Consider the following 19,569-nt stretch of genomic DNA (forward strand, 5'->3'; position numbering starts at 1 on the left):
CATAGTAAAGCACGTTGTTCAGTGTTTCATTATTTTAGTTTATAATCCAAAGATGAAAATTTCATATATCTGTAGGTAAAAAACACTGCAGAGTAGCCTTCCATGTGTGTTGTGTGAGTTTTGAAAAATATAAATCCCTGACCTCACAACCTGGTGACATTAAACCATACATTTTGTATGTCCTTTTTTCATTAGCAAAAACAAGAGTGGTGAATTCCAGTATCCAGCACATTTACCTCAGTTGCGATGTTCCAAATAACTCAAGTAGCACGTACCAGTCTACAAGTATATCTTGCAAAACCAATTTCTCTGGAGGCAAAGGTGTTTTTTAAAAAAAAAAAAAAAAAAAAAAAGAGCTGACAAAGCTTTTCACCATGAAAAATATGATAAACTTCCCCTCCCAGACAAATCAGCATTGCAAATTCAGTCAGATAATCCACTAAATATGAAAATTCAGTGGAGTCCACCTCCTCATTTAAAAAACGTTCTACTAACCCTTTTGTTGTATGTGTTGCTATGATGGTGCTTATCTGCTGACTGTCAGAAGTGTCCTTCAGACATGCAGCTGCGCTGTTTGGTGGCAGAACTAATCCCTGTCTTCCACATCCTGGGCAGTGGTAGCAGTGCAGTTCCGAAATAAGCTGCACCTTGAACATTACTGTAGTCGTGGCACTGTGATGATCTCCCTACCTCTTTTAACACCTAGGAACAGCCAAATACATTCTTTTGTATAAAAAGTGTTCTTTAAAAAAAATAATTTTATTTTCATTTTAATTAGGCTGTTGGTATACAGCAATTTATATTTTTACAGAATTATTTTCATTTAGTTGCATTTCAGAAGTTGCAAAGTGACCTTAGTCACTGAAAGAGCAAAGGTTTTTAATTTAAAAAACTGAATTACAATATTTTTAGTCAATTAATTAAAATAAAAAAACCTCAAGTAATGTAAATTACAAAATGTTACTGCATAGGTTTGTCTTTTATGCATGTTTGTCTTTTATTTAGGAATCACTAATCCTGAAGAATGCTCTTATAGTACAGAGTTGAAATTACAAACATGGTAAGTCTGCAGTTATTTGCACAATGCTAAGACTTCTAAAATACATCTGTTTGAAATTTAGGTGATTTGTGTAGAAGTTGATAAGTTTTAGGACAAGTTAAAGAAAGGAGAAGTAGAAGCGGGCTTGAACCTCAGGAAATGGCTTATCTGCAAACTGATTGTACACAGACATGCAATATTAGCTTTTTCTTAAATTTACTTTCAGAACACAGTTCCAAAAGCAGTTTAAAATACTTACTTGAGAAGTTACTGGATAAGTGGCACAGTTGCTACTTTCACCAAGTCAAAAATATTCTTCCTTTATTTACAAAATTTCCTTAATCCTTCACATTGAAAACAAGTAAAAGAATACAGTAACTATGATAAATTACCACTAAACTGTACTTCCCCCCCCCCCCCCCCTGGAACTGAAGAATGCTGCTTTTTAACACCAACTCAGAAGCCTGGATTATTGAAGAGCGCTCCACAACAGCAGGAATAAAACCCAAAATGTAGTTTCAAAACTGGGGAAAAAAGAAGGGAAGAATTGCAGAAAAGTTTTCCCTTTTTTCGCTATTTATTCACCACGAGCCAAGTGTCCGACGTGTGGTTTAACCTTCCATGTTTTCAAGGAAGTCACATTCAACACTTTCTTCAAGCTGTTGCAGAATCTTTATGCCATTACTGCCAACATAGTCCACAGAGAGAGATGCAGAAGCATGTGAGTTCTGGGACTCACTCCCGTTTGTTGTAAATGCGCAACACAGAGTCTTGAAGAAGGGCATAAGCTGGGTGATGCTAGATATAGAGCGGAAGTTCAAAAGAGGAAGTTTGTGCTTCTTGGAAATTCCCTCAGTGTTGTTTGTTTCCTGTAAGCAAACAAACCAAGATTTACTAAAGGTTTTGCATTAAGGCAATGTTGTTAGGGCTTGTCTGAACCCTGTATTATACACTTTTTTCATACTAAGAGATCCACAGCCTACAACTGTATCACAATATAAACTGTATATATGGTATACCAACTTACTTCTATATTTGGATTCGAGGTTCTATTAAACGAAAGTCTCACAAGTTCAGAAGACTGCAAATTTGGACTAGCTTTCAGAATCAGGTATCAAACAACAACAGAATACAGAGATATCTCCGAGAAATACTAATGCCCCTATTTCTTTTTCTGGAAGAATTAATATGAAACCTTAATGGTGATTTAAAATGCTATTATGGTAAACTTTTTTGACAAAGTACAGCATGCTCTTTTTTATAAATACCGGTTCTGTCTGAGACAAATTGTTTTCACTGGGTGGTTGTGGGCAGATTTAAGGGAACAACAGGAAAACTGCCTATTGTTCCCTCACACTGAAAAGCAATCTGACATCTTCAAGATACATATGTGAAAGCAAGCAGATAGTTTTTAAAAGCCTCATGAATTTTATTAGAATATCTAAAAACCTCTTGCCTATCTTAAAATCTTGTCACTTGTTTAGAAAAGTAAGTTAATGGATTAAAAAAAAAAAGAAGATTCAAGTGAAGCATTCTTTCTTTACCCCATATTTCATCTTCAGCAGATCCATGATTCTTATAATGTGTGGTCTGCATTCTTGATGATTTTCTACCAGATGAGAGGTCACAGTAGATGACTCTGTGTCCACCTCTGGGACAAATGCCCATTTGTACCTGAAACAAATGGATTACTTGATAAGAAGACAGGCAGAAAAAAATCCTTGTTTGGATCATACATAGTTTATAGAGCACTGGTTTGTTTACATAAAGAGCTGTCATAACTATAATTTTATGCTATTAGCAGAGCCAAACTTAATGAACAAGGATGTTATTATCATGTCAGTATTTAAATGCAACTGGCTCCGAAAAAATCCCAAGTATATGCAAAGGGAAAACAAAGAACAGTCTCCATCTTTCTCTTCTCCCAATTTTTCCAAGTTAGAGAACCTCCTAATGAGGATGGTGAAATCCTCCTACACTGACAAAACTAAATTGTTTTTCCAAATACCCTGAATTACATTTGTCTGAGTATCAACATCTGCCCTTGTAAAAAGAACTGATGGCAAAATTAAGTCTAGAAGAAAATAGATCTGGAATTACTTTAAAGGATAAGAATGGTAGCAACCTGGAGAACAGGTAAGTAATTAGAGGACTTACATTTGAAACAACTGCATCCTGTCAGGTGGAAATGAAAGTGCTGTGTCCAAAAACTTACAAGCTGATAAGTACAAGGAGAGCTCATTCTGCTGTATGTCAGATCCACTGCCATCACCTGAGACTTTCTGTTTGCTTATTTTGCTGTTGCTCCTGTGTTAGTTACAATTAAGAAATGTACCATTAAAACATAAATCCACTAAATGTTTTTCATTCAGCAAAAGAGAAATGTACACATTTACACAAATAAGCACTTACACCTGTGTGCAACAAGACCTATTTTTATTCTGTATGAGCACTGTGATTAATATAAAAGCTGTTCAAAGAAAAAGTAATCTAAAATATTCAGAAAAATGGCAACATGTTAAAATATTCAAATGCTGACTTAGCATATCTTCTATTTTTGTATGTAATTAATAAGTGGTACTTATGTTTTTTGAATATATCACTATTTTAGCTGCTGAAAAAAAAATCCTAAACTATGATTCATCAGTACCAGAAATACGCAAGTGCAATGACAAAAATCCTGTTGTCTCCTCCCTATCCCAGAGAATTAATTAATTAAATAAATAAAAATTTGCAGATACAGAACAAGCACAATCGTTACCAGCTCTTACAAGTTCTCTATCAGACAAATGGTAATTCTTACTTTGATGGTTCATCTTCCTCAGTTAAATCTTCTTCCAGCTGTAGAAATGTCTGAATCTTTAAAGAAATAAATTATTTCTGGGGATGCTGAAATGTTCATACAACTCAACCACAAAAAAGATATGCTTCACATAGTATAAGGAACCACAAACTCTTAGTTTACTCTTATGACTTGCAACAAATTAACAAATCATGCAAGAGATTACATTAGCAACAACAACAAAATTAATCAAAAAGTTATTTCCTAATGACAATGTTAATTCTTCTCCCAAATTATCAGACTAATGTTAACCTATGAAAACATTTCCTTTTTCAAACAGGGGGTGTATTTGGGAGGAAGAAAAAGGTGAAACGGGAAAAACCACACACTAATTAGTTTCAAATGACTACTTATTCCTTACCAATTCAGTTACCATAATTGGCCACAATGAGGTTAGATGCTGAGGAGAAATCCTTAATAAAAGAACTCTGAAGAAGAGAAACATCTGTGCGGCAACTATAGAAGTCTGCCCAACACGGAGGTTCTCAGTCAGTCGTTCTGAAATAAACATTAAAAAAGTAAAACAACAACAACAACAACAACAACAGAGTAGTATTTTCCTGAACATGTGTTGTTTTGGGAAATAAAAAATGTAGAAGGTGGCAAAACAAAATTTGTACTTTATCATCAGTTTTGGGTTGAGTCCCTTGCACTCTATTAACAAAATTGTGATTCACAACAATGTCTGAATACATGGTGGTTTTATATTGGACAAAATTTTGTCAAAACTGACATTTAAGGAGAACAACAACAGCCCAAGAGTGGCTGGAAGATTGCTACAAAATAATAATGTTTCCAGTTATATTTCCAGACCAAAGACTTTGGAACCCAGATTCCTGTCTCCCTCTTAATGAGATTATTTATTTGTTAGAATTCAGAGATTCACGGCATCATAAATTTTGTTAAAAACTTTTAAAAAATTGAAGTACATGTTGGAAAATAGGTGATATTCCTTTCTTACACAATTTATATATGTGTTACAGCTGAAAAAACCAGGCAGGTGAAATTACAAATCTTACCTTGTATTAAGGGAAGATAGAGATGATACTGATCAATCTCTCCACTAAAGACAGCGAAAGCTTGCCGCTTTAACAACATTGCTTTTTGCTCAAAACTTGGGTACAGTTTTAAGGCGCTGCTCTGCATACCTATAACAGAGATAAGAATTATCTACCATATAAAGACTTCTTGTGTTTTGGGCTGAAAATAATTCCTACGTCCTGAAATCTTTTAAAAAGAGAAGCTCTCTTTAGGTCTACTAATGGGAATAATAAATTGGTGTTGATCCAGATCTGCTCACGGTAGCAGGAAAATTATATGAAACAAGCACTGCAGCTCCAATGAGGCTGTCCAGTATTTTAAATCCCTGTCTCTGCCCTTATGTGCATGAATCTTGCCCTCTTTTCAGTCTCCTATATCCATAGATGAGTGATCTGAGCTTTAAGACTCACTGAGAAAAAAAGGAGATAAGTTTAAAAATATGTATTGTTAAAAAAAAAGGTCCATTATGAATTAGTCTCGCACTATAACCCTTCGAATATTCTTTTAAAAGATCTGAAAAAGAGATTAAAGCTGCTTTTTCTTTTGAAGCTCCACGCAAATTTAAGGGGTTCTATCCCACCCCTTCCCCCACTTTCTTCTACACTCTTCTCAAGCCTGAATTAGAGGTCAAAGCACGTTGCTTAAAGGTTTGCTGTACTGGTGTACCACATTCCTGCAGCTTGATGCCAGTATGCAGACACCTGCAAAGTTAGCCAAAGTCTCCTTGCTTTCTAACAGGGAACAGCTGTAAAAGGTCACAATTCAGCAACTTAAAATTATGGCAAAATGTGAATGCAGGAGTCCAACATTAGCATTTCTAGAACAAAAATACTTATGGGGTGATTTAGACATGACCAAAACACATAATTAAGTTAGCACAGCTTTTAGCGGTGAATAAAGTTGGCAACATACTCAATTATGCAGATGCATTGTCTGCATTTTATTGATACATTAGTATATTAAAAATGTACCCAATAGCTCAAATGCAAATAGATTTCAAATTAATGTAGAAATAAGGTATCAGTAGCTGATACTTACTCATCAAATCTTTAAACATAGTTTTCTCATGGGTTAGAAGATGATCAATAATGGATCTCCAACTGAATAAGATACAGAAGGAATTAGATAACCAGAGAAAGCTTTGGTATGGATTCACCTCAGAAAAGATTTTGGTCAAACATTTCATACAAGGAAACAGTTTCCAAAGGGTATTCAACATGCAGACTCTTATCTGGTTTAACACATACTGCATTCTAGGTCCTCCAGCTCTATTTTATGCAGTTCCCTAATCACTAAGGGGAGTATCAGCATGAGACAAGTTTATTCTTCTGCAGTGTAACGAAAATGTCAGTGCTTATAATGCATTTAGTAGAATTAGTTGTTGAGACCCATTTTTAGCATTATTACATTCTGTAAGAAAGTACTAAACAGAGTTTTCTTTCCAATATTAGCCATTCTCCTTTAAAGCCTTTTTTTGCAAATTCAGAATAGAATCTTGGAGTGTTACAATCTCACGTCTTACTGAGTGCATGAAGTGTCCATCTGGAAAAAAGCTGTATCCATATACAACTCGACAACTTCTTTTTTCCAGGCTCGCTTGGTATAGGCGTATCCACTCAATGAGCTGAGCAACTGAGCACCAGCTCGAAAGCTAGGGATGTTGTAGGCACTGGGGGAAGAGAACAATAATGATAAATATATATATTTTTTTTAAAGTTAAGTTTTTGTAACTGGAAAATAAACTCCGGGGTTCCCCAGAACTTCTAAGCAAATTCTCTCAGTAATAGGCTATGTCTACATTAGCTCATATCTCGGAGCAGCAGGAGATCAGTAGATCAAAACTAGTTTGTGCAGAAGCTCCTTGCATTTCCAGTGTACCTGGTTCGGGGAGATATTTTCAGATTAGACGTATCACAGCACAGCACTGCCTGTCTCCACTACAGATGTGGTTCAAAACTTCCCCAAAATAAAGTTTCCAATAGGCTTTGAATCCTTATCAGCAGGCCCCTTTAGAAGGTACCACACTAGACTTCATCTGTCACGCAGATAACACACATAAGTTCTCATGTCATCAGCTGTATAAAAATCTCACATATAAGGCTTTTTGTCCTTGTGCTGCCCTATGGAGCATCCCACTGCAAATTTGGACACCATGCTCTGCAAGGCACAGTAGGGAAGGAGTGTGGGGCTCAAGTTGAAACTGGTAGGAGCAAGGTGAAGGGACCCTGCACGAACTGATGCTTGTCCTCTGGCACCTCAGTTTCACTGAAGACACAGATGCCAAACAGTGTCCTGCTACAAATCCTTGCTACAGTAACTGCTTTGCTCATGGCTGAACAAAGGTTTCAGGTTGGCGAGGTGGTGCTGAAACTGGCAGGAATGTGACTTTTAGTTGAGAAGGGATGCTGTCAAGGTCCTCTGTTGTGAGGTGGCACCACACCTTCACAGAAGGCTTCAGCAGCCCCTGTGTTTTCAAGGGGGAAGCTACTGCTTTTTTGTGGAGCCCTGCAACCAAACTCCTGCCAAGCTGGGGAGGACAGAGGCATGAAGGCAGTCTTGGAGGTTATAGTCCAACTGCTGAGCAGCACATATGAGTAACATGAAAATCATCCAGCACATCTGTGGGCCTGCTGGGGGCTCCACATTCTTAACCAGTGACCATCTCGCTATGGTTATGGCTACATAGATCACAAGGACAGCTGGCCTTGCCAGGCCAACACTGGAGGACCATCAAGGGACATCAGTAGGCATCTCAGCAACTTCATCAGGACTCTGATGCTCATGTCTTTTGAAGCATCAGTTTCAGATCAAAGGGGACGGTAGTATCTTCCTTGCAAGAAAAAAAAAAAAAGGTGGCTGACTCCTGGCATTCAGATCTCCATTTGCATTGCAGAAGTTGTCATTTATCCCCTGCACCAGTTCACAAGGACATCCTGACAGCAGTGGTGTCCATGCCAATTTTAACTGTGCCGTTTCCACACATGGGGCAGAGATGGCATGAGTGTTTGGCTTGCAGCCACTGGCTCGCAGCAGGCCCAGCACAGCACGGTGATAACAGCATTCCAGAAACAGTTTCAGTGGTGGCTCTATGCAGGGTTTTCCGTATCTTCTGCAAATGGTGAGGGCATCAGATATGTGTGCTCGACGGTATATGCCCTGGTCAACAAGAGTGACATACACTCCATACATCAAGAATCTGACTGACTTGGTTAGCAGTGAAGTAGGTAGAAAACATTGTAGTAGATACAATGGAAAATGCATAGAATTCTATTCTAATGAATAGAAAAGAATACCTTCCCAAAATGTCTCTGCATCATTTTTAATCCATCCCCCTTGAGAGGGAGCATGGAAATGTCTTCAAACCCTGCTGCACCCTGAGGCTTGCTGGCTTTACTTGGTCACTTCCCAGTGACACTCAACCCATCATCCCATTTAGGCATGCCTGATTACTCTGGTTATATCTTCCCGGACCCTCTATACCCTTTTTTTCTCTTTACCACATATTGGCTAGTGGTTTTGACTGTGACCTAAATAACGCTTGAGACAATCCCCCTTCCCTCCCTCCCCTCCGTGAGCTGTGGCTGATGCTCTCCCACACCTCAGTATAGATTGGTCTGCTCAGAAAAACATAGTAGCCAAAAGTTAGCAGCCAGGAGGGGGGGAAGCTTGATACCTGCTACACCAGGAGCAGCTGCAACTCAGAAAAATGGAACTGGGGCGAGCAGGGAAAATGGGGGTAAGCAGGGAAGGGAAAGAGAGGGTTGCTTCCTGCCACTTAGCAGAGAGCTGCTAGAAAAAGGAGGATTTGCCTTCTAAGAGATCTGTGAATAGCAGTGGGAGAAAGGAGGAGAGAGATGCATGAGGAAGGCTGAGGAAGCAGGACCGGCTGATAAGGCCCTGGAAGACAGAAGGAAACCTACACAGCAAGGAAACGTTCTCCTCTCCCTCCTCCTGTCCCTGTGGGAAAAGGGTTATACTGTTCAGCTGACAGAGGATATCATCCATCTCTCCCACACCTATGCTTTTGGCTGAAAAACTAGGCAGAGTATAGGGAGATACTGCACTCTTTCTACTTCATGATGGGTCCTGTGACCTGCCCAGTGCTCTGCTGCCCCATCCCACAGCCTCTTTCCATTACCTAACATACACAGAAAGGGGAGCTTTAAGTAAAGGCCAAAAACCCAGATGGGAGGAACACCTACAGCTAAACAGAAACAGCTGTCACAAAGCTCAAACAACAAAAGGTTTCAGTTCCTGGGGGAAATACAGCTCGTACCTTATTAGAATGGAAACAGAGGAGAGGACAAACACAATCGTGTACATTGCCCTGTGGGCCAACGGGTCTATACAGAGACAAAATTAACAGAATTTGGCCAACAAGGCCTAACTAGCACAACGCTGGTGGGAATGCAAAGGACAGGAGAGGGCCTTATAGTCTCCATGCCTCTTACCACACCTCACCCTTCTAGCCTGACCGGCAAACGTGGATGGGGGCTCTGCTGTCTGCCTAGGCGTCAGCCGTGAGAGGGTCAGCAGCAGGCAGAGCTGCTTCTTCCAGCAAGTGCCCAGCAACCACCACTGCCAGGGAAGATAGTTCACCAGTCCTCCTGCTGGGGCTGTCCTTCTCCCACCTCTTCAGAGCCTCCTGCTCCCAAGCTTCTGCCAGTCTGGTATCACATGAGTCATGGCAGTCATGCTCAGCATCCTGCAGATGCCTTTCCACTACAGCCTCTGTCATCTTCCTCCCTCTGCAGTGCTGTCTTGGCCTCTGGGTGCTCAAAGATAGCCCCGTGGGGTGCATACTGCCTCCTGCCCACAGCGGCATGGGAACAAGGTAGAGGGACATCCTCTGCAACTCCCTCCTTGGAGGACTCTGTGGAGGAGAGAAGAGCAAACCCATCAGTCCCTGAGTGCCTGTGAAGATACATGATAGTTTCGTGCCTGTGGCCTTCCTCCTCCTAGCCTCTGGTTTTCTTCAAGGAGCCAAGGTTAAGGCTTTTGAGCACAGAGAAGGCCTCCTGTCAGTGTGTGCTCTCAACGTGCTCCATGCCACGCTCCTGCGGGCCCAGACTGAGGAACAACCTAGGTCTGTATGCTTGAGGGGACACACACAACAGTATGGGCTGTCCCTCCACCTGCAATCAACACTCAGAATGCTCGAACACAGAAGTTTGCTAGATAAGGTTAGGACATGCCATGGGTTCAGAGCTCTGCAAGCAGCAACGACATGTCAGCAGACAGCGTCCCTTTTACCCGCACAAACATGGGAGATGCATGGCCGCAGCTGAGTGCCCGCAGCAGGCTGTCTGCCACAACCAGGGACAAGGGCAGTACTGCGCCTTGTGCCCTGTGGAGTCACAGCCTCGCAGGTGAGACTGCACTACTGCTGCCCACTGCCAGCGCCTGGGCGAGCGTGGGACAGCCAGTGATATTTTTGGCTTATTCGTATGCAAAGCAAATTGAGCATCACCACAAAACTCCATGGCTCCTCAGTTAGAGACTGCTTTGTGCTCTGAATGAACGCTGCTGGCACCAGATCATCAGCCTACAGCTGCTGTGCGCACAGCTGACCCCCTGCCTGGCCCGAGGCAGGCCCACGGGCAGAACCCACAGTTTCTGACACAGGTGACTGATATATGGAAGATTTATCTCACATCTCATGGTCCCAGGGCAACTCTTTCTAAAGACAAAGCAACCCTTGCAGTTAGAGCAATGATTTATACAGCTACATTGCTGCTCTGAACAAAATACCTTAATTTCCACCAAAAATGAAGGCATTAATTAATTCACTCACAAAGTCACCATTAAAATGAGCATGGAAAATCTGTACACATACCTGCGTTTTAACCAACAGCTCTCCTGAAGCCAGCTGTGGTGTGGAAAGGAGTCTGTGGATGAAGAGGGTCCATGGATGTGCTCCTGCCCAGATCGTCCTGTAGGGTTCAGGGACAGCACGGACCCCTCTAGATACTACTGCATGGTGACCCTCAGACTTGAGTTGAAATGGGCGGCAGGCTTGGTGGTGAGCAAGTACTTGAAGATTTCTTCTAGCTTTCTGCAGTGGGCACATATCTGCTGTGCTGTTCCTTATCTCCGATTGCTGTCCTGGTCTTCATCCAGACTACCAACAAACTTTTGACCACTTCATAGGAAAGACTCAGCAGTGGCATTGTTTCCTTATTGCCCTTCTTCCCCAACAGGCAGAAGAGGTAAGTGTCAGATTGGCAGAAATTGAAAAGCAATGATGATAAAGGACAATAAAAACAATAGCGTTCACCAATGGACAAAAGCAACAGGGCAGATAAAGTAGGAAGGGATGACATGTCAGAAGAAACACAGAAGGATAAGGAAGAAGCAGCAGAAAGACAGGTATCAGTTGCAGTGAAGAGCTGAGGGCCCACAGTGGACAGCAAGAGGTAGGGCAGGATAACTTGGCTCACAAGAACAGCTTCAGGATGTCCCAAGTTTGACAGCCTTCTACTGGCACATCTGGTATATATGTGCTAGATCTCCTCATGGCAGTGCAGTCAGGAATTAGCAAGCCCTGTTGGGTCACTTTTGTATAGGAGCTTCTGTTAGTTTCCTCCAAAAGGAATTTAGTTCATGCACTAAAACTGCTTGGAATACTGAACCACCTTTTCATAAATGGAGACAAATCAAGAGATTCCCTTCAAAACTACACTACTGCTCTAATCAAATTGCTAATGTAAACATAGCCACCAAGTATTATCCTGAATTCTGATCATCCATTACAGGAAAAATGGCCAGGAAAAACACTCTAAAAGCACAAAACCACAATTTAATGCAAAACATGGCAATGTTCCTAATGCTGCAAACGTTCGGTATGGCAGGGTTGACAGACTACTCTTAGATGTCTATGCTGAGAAGGGATTTAGCATTATTAGCATAAACTTACTGGATATGTAAGATAATCCTCCCAAAAGGGAAGTTTTGTATTACCCTACTGTGGAAGACAGCTCATCATTCAAGCTGTAAGATCACCAGAAAACTAAGGCACAGAGAACTTAGAACAGCTGACAGGCTCAGTGACTCTACAGCTGAGCAACTTTGCAAAATAATTGTTACAAAATCTTACCAGCCCAAATACCAATTAGTTATGCTCATTACCTGTGCTCTTCCAGTTGGGAGGCATGTGTGTGTGAACAGCAGGAAGAGGGTGGTGAAAAGTATTCCCAGAGGTTTATTTTAACTGACTGTGCCTCACTCCCTAGGTCTTCTACAGTGAGTGGAGAGAGACACTCTTCTGGGGTGTGATTTGCAGCATCTGAGCACAGGAGCTTTACAGGGCTAAGGCTTGTAAAGGAAGTTGCCCTTCCTTGGGGAAAGTATCACTTGTGTCCTAGTTTCACCTGGGACAGAGTTAATTTTCTTCCTAGTAGCTGGTATAGCGTTATGTTTTGGACTTAATATGAGAATAATGTTGGTAACACACTGATGTTTTAGTTGTTGCTAAGTAGTGTTTATACTAAGTCAAGCATTTTCCAGCTTCTCATACTCAGCCAGCAAGAAGGCTGGAGGGGCACAAGAAGTTGGGAAGGGACACAGCCAGGACAGCTGACCCAAACTGACCAAAGGAATATTCCATACCATATGATGTCATGCCCAGTATATAAACTGGGGGGAGTTGGCCAGGAGGGGTGGATCGCTGCTTGGGAACTAACTGGGCGTTGGTCAGCAAGTGGTGAGCAATTGCATTGTGTATCATTTGTTTTGTATATTCTAATTCTTTTAGTATTATTATTGTAATTTTATTATTATTATTATCATTATTTTCCTTCCTTTCTGTCCTATTAAACTGTCTTTATCTCAACCCAGGAGGGTTTTTTTGGTTTTGGGTTTTGTTTTTTTTTTTTTTTATTGTCTCCCCCATCCCACTGGGTGGGGGGGAGTGAGTGAGCAGCTGTGTGATGCTTTGTTGCCGGCTGGGATTAAACCACGACAACTTGTTAATGAGAATAATGAGACTTTTTTTCTAGAGCAAAAGAACAACTCTATGGTACGGGGAGGGGAGAACATATTTCTCTGTCCTATACAGTTGGCGACTAAATTAGAGAGTTATTTATACGAGATTCTGTATCTCAGGTCTCCAACTCTTACAATTCCCTTTGACTATTAAGCACTCCTGAGAAGAAGAAAAAGCAAAAAAGTCAGTGTGGTCAAAAAACCAGACGTAAGAAAAATCACATGTGCAGAGAGAGAAGTCACCTGTGGTTGCGTAGATAAGGAAATACATAATAAAGCAAACGTGAAATCAATGGCACAGCTTTCTCCTTCTCGTCGCTCCGGTAAACCATGTCCAAAAGAGAAGCAAGAACCTTAAAAATGAAAAGAATGTCTCTTTAAACCCTTAGTTGGTATTTCTGACAAAAGGGGAAAGCATGCCATATTTCAGGCTGGAATGTGTGTGCACATGGGATGCCTCAATAAAGATTTAAGCTCCCATTTAATCTACCAGGAAAACCTAATATATTCCTCTGCTCAATAATATCAATAAACCACCACCCCACAGATGAGAGCAGCAACTACAAAACTGTTCCTACTTACTTCTGCAAGGAGAGAAAGAGCTTGGACACTGTATATTGAAGGAGCAGAGGCAGAAACCATTGAAGATGGTGCCACTGATGTATCTAAAAGAGGCAAAATCATTTAGTTTTCCCTTCAGACAAGACATGTTTAAATTTTGCTGTTTGCTAATTTTCTTCCCAAACAGAACTGTTATTTGCATATTGGTATTACAGTGAAATGCTTCTGGGCATGTTGCCACAATGATATACCTCATGCCCCATGCTGTTCTGTTGCATGTAGTGCATGCATCTGCAATAAGTTTTCCTCTGTATTATCCACAATCCACAGATACTTACTAAACCCGCTTAGGCTGGCATTGTTATTGGAGGATAATGCATATTTTTGGTTTTACTTTTTGTCTGTATTATTCCCTTCTCATGCGAACTACACACTATCAAATGCCTTGTACTCTTCACTGACTTAAGCAGAAGAGAAAAAGCAGCAGAAGTCAGACAAAACCACATTACCATTCACATCTTCAATGTTGAAGTCATCTGGTAAAATCTGAGGCTGGGCTTTCACTTCTAAGTTCCGGCTCAGCCAGCTAGTCTGTTCCAGAGAAGAACCAGCAACAGTCCCTACAGCCTCCAAGATTTTTTGGGTCACCTCCTATAACATAACCAGACAATGTGGCATCAGATGAAAGCTATCATCACTCGGCCAATCCAGCGAAGTCCTCTTTATATGGAACATGTCAGGAGGATGAGACGTAGGCACTTTTATCTCTTAGAAACATAAATACTTCTCTGATTTAACTATATGTGCTCTCAAGATAATTAACTACTGCTCACTTCAAATAAGAACAGGCAAGAAAATGAGAAGCAGGAAAAACTTTCTGTTAGCTTACTATGGAGGTTTTAGTCATGATTTTCCATGCAAGCCATTACCATTAACATAGTATCAATTTGGCATCAGTCCTGCCACACTTTACATATTAGCTGTCATCTCTCAAAGACATGATCTGAATTGTTCAGCCCCTCAGAAATGGCATACCAATGCCTTTATTGTTTTGAACACTGTTCCTTTTTATTCCTTTTATATTTTGAGAACATTAAGTGAGGCAGAGCATTAAGTGAGGCAGGGTTTTATTTTATGGCAATCCATCTGTTCATATTTCAGTCTTTCTATTAGGGGTAAGCAAGACATAACATCAAACTATGTGCATAGTCACACTTCAGCATCTTTAATTCCCAGTGATATGAAAAGCTGGTGACTCTAAGGAAACCAAATCCCAAGTATCCAAAGCAAAGCAGAGGTCACTTGTGAAGAGGCTATAAGATGATAAGATGGCAAAACTGTCTTTTTATCATCATCGTCATTTTGCTGGCCAGTCTCTGAAGCAGAAGTGGAGACTTAATTTCTCTACTGGCACACTAAAATAACCATAACACTGTTTCACCTCATAGATAGTATGTTGGCTCAGAGCCAAAACCACCCATGTGGGTAGTGCTTAAACTGTTCTGGTGAAATCACAATTGACAGAGGAAGAGAATCCTGCTCTACTCCACCCCTTCTTTACACAAAAGGTGAGCTGACAGTCATTTACATTGCCCAACACAGCTATGAGCTTGAAGGATAATTACGCTACTAATTTTCCTAGATAGCTTTGAGATTTCAATACTTACACATATGATATGAACTCAAGACATCACACTTGTGTTACAATTTAAATTCTAAGAAAAATCATAAAATTACCCAAGGAAAACAGCTTTGAAAAGTCCATAGTTACCACTGCAATTTCACGCATTTTTGACAAAATTTTGTTAGAGACATTCTGTGCATCATGTCTCTCATATTTGAGTCTCCCATATTTACCAGGCCTAAGCCACAATGTGTGGATGCACATTCACACATTCTAAAAGCACAAGTGAACTCAGATACAAAGTACAGATCAGGCCATCTCCACTTTTACTTAGATGTACAGTGCCAGATTAATGAACTAAAAGGTATACATGTATACACTGTACCTGCAAGTCTTTTTGGTCTTTTTTGTTTTCTAGAGTAGGTGTCCTAGTCACAAAGTCATTCAGAGTACTGTGGGAAAATCAATTCACTCTGTGTTAGTAATTGGACAGGTCTACTCAATGCATCTATAAACCTTCTTTTCTCTTACACAGTACCTGAGAAGAAGAAAGTGTCCAGGAGGAGCCAAGTTCAACTGAACAGACTCTTTGAGAAGTCCTAATAAGGACTGGAAGTTCTCCTGCAAGGCTGAGACAGGCAGTCTGCCAAAAAAACAATACCAAAACACATCCAAGTCTGAAGTTAGAGTTAAGGAAAAGGCAAAAAACAACATACATGGGTAACTTGGTGGCCTAAAAGCTTCCGTCAAGATCAGTCCTTTAGATCCTGCCCCTTCCTAACTGATCCAACAACATGGTATAAATATCTGGCAGCACAGGCAATATGCATACAGCAGTAAATGCTAGCAGCACATGCAGTCTGCCAGCCAGCAGTGTAAGAGGGCTGGGGCTTAAGGGGGAAAGAAAAGGAATAAAGTTTAGCTAACCACTCCACTGCATGCCAGCTTACTTTATCTCCATAGCTTATTGTATACAGTATATTGTACAGTCTGATATATCCCAAGGCTTCCATATGAGAAAAGCCAAGTATGTGAAGAACAGTTTTGATCAAAGGAATATTTCCAAATCAACTGCCTGACCCACTACATGTCCAGCACAGACTGCAGCCACAGCAGTTTTACTGAATTTAGAAGTTCGCTATCCATTCATCTGGCAACACAGAACAGATAAGGAGAAAGACCATAAGAAATTATACAAGTATCTTGCTAATGAGATGCCTGAAGTATGTTGTTCTATTAGTATGAAATGAGACTTTTGGACTGGCATTATCAACAGATCAATGGAATATAATGTCATAGCCCAGTTATTTTGTGTCTGTTACTTAACAACGAAGTGTTAAGTAAGTAAGTCTGTTACTTAACAACATAAAGATGTTCTGTGACATTATGGCACGAAGATCAAAGTAAAGCAAAAGTAGTGATGCTGGCTGTTATCCTAACTAGAGTCAAACAGAAAATTCTCTTTTATAATGACTGAATTACCTTTGAATGAAAGCATAACTGAACTGCAGCACTGGAATATCTACAAGAGAAGATTTCTGAAAAATAAAAGCAAAACCACAATTATTTGCCATCAGAAAAAAAAAGAAGGTCCACACTGTTGAATACTTGTGTTCAATGGTTAACACACCCTTCTTAGAAGCCACTTGTACTCCAACAGGTGACCAACTATGGTAAAACTATCAATATAGCAGTATGAGGGAATTCAGAGCTTTAATAGAGGACCCTAGTTCAGAAGCAGTGACATTACTTTGGAATATCTGCTACAGTTTATTCAGACCTGTAGGAGCTCCTACAATGGCGTGCATGGTAGCAAAACCGGTTTCCTTGAAAGCCAATTGGAAGATAGCAGACTCAACGTGAAGTATTGCTAACTGTTCAGATAAGGGTAGAGAGATAGAAATGCGTCACTGAGTTGTATATCTGCAGCAGCTTTAAGAAAATTGTCATCATCTTCAGTATCGGAGGACCCCACACATTTTCATTACCAGCAACTTCTGTAGCAAAATATTCTGAAGAACCTACTTGCATTGATGGATCAAAACACAGAAACCCACATTCTAAAAACATAACTTATTCAGAAGCAAAAGAAAACCACACATTTTTAAAAAAACCCCAAACTTTCCTTCTAACAATATTTAGAAGACACATTGGAATAGATCCAGAATAGAATATATTAAGAAAATGGAATTAACTTCATGGTTACCTCTTCGCCCTTGATTTGTGATGGTTTCTTGACTACCTCTTTGACTAGATGTAATATAGTGTCAATTTTCAATGTATTAAGTGCACATATTAAGTCCACAAGAATAAGCTGAGATGCACTAGCCACTGGAAGAATCTGAAAAAACAAAACAAAACAGAAGACACACCCCTCAGATCACTGTACCAGGCAAAACATGAAGTTGAAAAAACAGCTTTTTTGCGATTGTTCAAATATCAATACTTACACAAAACAAAAATTAGACCAGTTAAATCAAGCATGCAACAATTTGTCATATACAGATCTTCTCCCAACACCTTCATGAAAACTGCTTCATTATACTCAAATGGAAGCAGAAAAGAAAGAGGTGTTCTACTCAGAATAAATGCTTAGTTCCAGAGAATATTACAACTCTAACCTTTCTCTGGAAATGGAGCTGATCCAAGGTCTTTAAAATATAATTGATAAATTGCAATCCTAAGATTACAATCCAGTATTGAATAAAAAATGGCTATTACTATCAGACTTAAACTGCCACACTGTCCTTTTTATTTGATTACTTATTTAGGTTTAATCATATTCCTGATGCTTTGTGGAATTACGTATAAATAAGAGCATTTCAGATTTTTCAGTGGCTTGATGTTGTCACACGTAAGAAAAACCAAAGAATTTATAAACAAGCCCAGAGTTTAGAACGGATCATGTAAATGTAACATTTGCCTTTACACTGGAAAACTAAGGGTGCCTTTCTTTAGTTTCACCTTGATTTTACTTTGATTCCTATGAGGTTTCTTGCTATTCCATACTGCTGCAATTGCTGCCATCAACTGGATTCCAAGTTGTGCTGTCAATGGATTCATGAAGTCCAGTATTTTAGTTCTTAATGTCTACAGAGGGGAAAAAAAATAACTGTCAATGCTAAACTTTGCAAGGCAAAGGCTATCTCATAGTCTGTAAAACATTCTTCCTTTTCCCAAGATATTCAGAACAACAACACAACAATCTCTTTATATACTTGGCAGGCAGACTAGTTTTGATAATTTATTTATGAGTTAGTGTATCCTTCTTACAGATGGAAGGCACATCTGTTGGAAAACAGATTGCAAAATAGAAAAAGTAACTTCTTGTGTTATATTCTCTCTTCTCCTACAGATATTTTTCACTACTATGATTTACCAATATCCACAGAAGAAGGGAAAGGTCTAGTATTTTTATTCCTTCAGGTACGCGTTGTACTGCCTACAGAAGGTGCAGACAATTCAGGGGTGGTTGGCTCTACAGCAGCTATTAACAGAAGCTCACAGAAAAAGCAAAACATTAAACACATCAGGTAAGGGTGCAGATGGGCAAAAAGAACAGGGAAAACTGTGCAAGTCTGTAGCTCATGAGAGTTCTTCAAAAATTTTTTGTGGCCCAGTATCATTCTGGGAATGGCAAAACTATTCCTATGAACTCTATGTAAAATACACTGGTGAGGGAGGGGATGATACGGATGATGAGATACACAGCAGTTTAAAAGAACTCCTACTTTTGTTGCTTTAAAGTAGACCGAAGAAGAGCCTTTAGTTGTTCCAAAGAAGTCAGTTGGTCTTTTTTGAGAGTCTTCCCTCTTTATAACACTCCAAAGAAGGGACATGGTATTAATAATGCGAGGCAATTCTTCCAAAATGGCATTCCTAGCATTTCTCAGGTTTGCAGGTTCAGCTAAACATGATGACTAGAAAAAACAAAAATATGAATATTAACATACATTATATTGTGCACCACAGAGTGACTGCTCTTATTCTATAATTATGAGAATTATAGTCAACTTTAAAGTTGTGATGACAACTTTAAAAATAACTTAACCATTCTATTTCTGAAATATACTGCTGCTATTAGAGTCTACTGAATTTGCTGTTCACTATTTTGGCACAGAGAGAATTGATTTGTCTAGGAAATTGTTAGGATAATATCCTCTTCTGACAAATGTTATAGGAATAAAAATTGTAGAGAACACATCAGCATGTTATCAACTCAAAAGAAAATAGAAGACTTTGTTAATGACAGAGCAACTGTACACAAACTACACAGGACTAACATTTGCGTGACCAAGATCATCATGAACATCTGCTTAAAATTAACTTTCCTGTCTTCAAATTAAAAAATTAAGTTCAGTCCCCCTCCCTTACACTTCTACTTAGGTCACTTCTTTTGGTGTGCTATGAGGCTTCTCTAAGGTTATCTTCTCACACTAGCGCTGCTTTACTACTTATATTCACCTCTGAATGAAAAAG

The 19,569-nt window shown here is 39.8% G+C and overlaps 1 protein-coding gene across 1 annotated transcript in view; it reads right to left on the bottom strand.

The window, feature by feature from the left end:
• Nucleotides 1–1,472: 1,472 nt before the first annotated feature.
• The window catches only part of DOP1B (DOP1 leucine zipper like protein B), a 52,376-nt gene continuing 34,279 nt past the window's right edge, over nt 1,473–19,569 (bottom strand). The window contains exons 21-37 of the mRNA XM_050898676.1: nt 18,822–19,010; nt 18,055–18,180; nt 17,297–17,431; nt 16,573–16,628; nt 15,629–15,733; nt 15,476–15,542; nt 13,976–14,117; nt 13,488–13,570; nt 13,149–13,258; nt 6,445–6,591; nt 5,961–6,022; nt 4,901–5,029; nt 4,243–4,379; nt 3,843–3,898; nt 3,197–3,346; nt 2,584–2,713; nt 1,473–1,908 (exon numbers count right to left, since the gene is read on the bottom strand). Coding sequence (XP_050754633.1) covers nt 1,651–1,908; nt 2,584–2,713; nt 3,197–3,346; nt 3,843–3,898; nt 4,243–4,379; nt 4,901–5,029; nt 5,961–6,022; nt 6,445–6,591; nt 13,149–13,258; nt 13,488–13,570; nt 13,976–14,117; nt 15,476–15,542; nt 15,629–15,733; nt 16,573–16,628; nt 17,297–17,431; nt 18,055–18,180; nt 18,822–19,010 — 2,082 coding nt within the window. The 3' untranslated portion in view covers nt 1,473–1,650. The remainder of the gene's footprint in view (nt 1,909–2,583; nt 2,714–3,196; nt 3,347–3,842; nt 3,899–4,242; nt 4,380–4,900; nt 5,030–5,960; nt 6,023–6,444; nt 6,592–13,148; nt 13,259–13,487; nt 13,571–13,975; nt 14,118–15,475; nt 15,543–15,628; nt 15,734–16,572; nt 16,629–17,296; nt 17,432–18,054; nt 18,181–18,821; nt 19,011–19,569) is intronic.

This window comes from Gymnogyps californianus, chromosome 1 (genome assembly GCF_018139145.2).
Source record: "Gymnogyps californianus isolate 813 chromosome 1, ASM1813914v2, whole genome shotgun sequence".
NCBI lineage: Eukaryota > Metazoa > Chordata > Aves > Accipitriformes > Cathartidae > Gymnogyps > Gymnogyps californianus.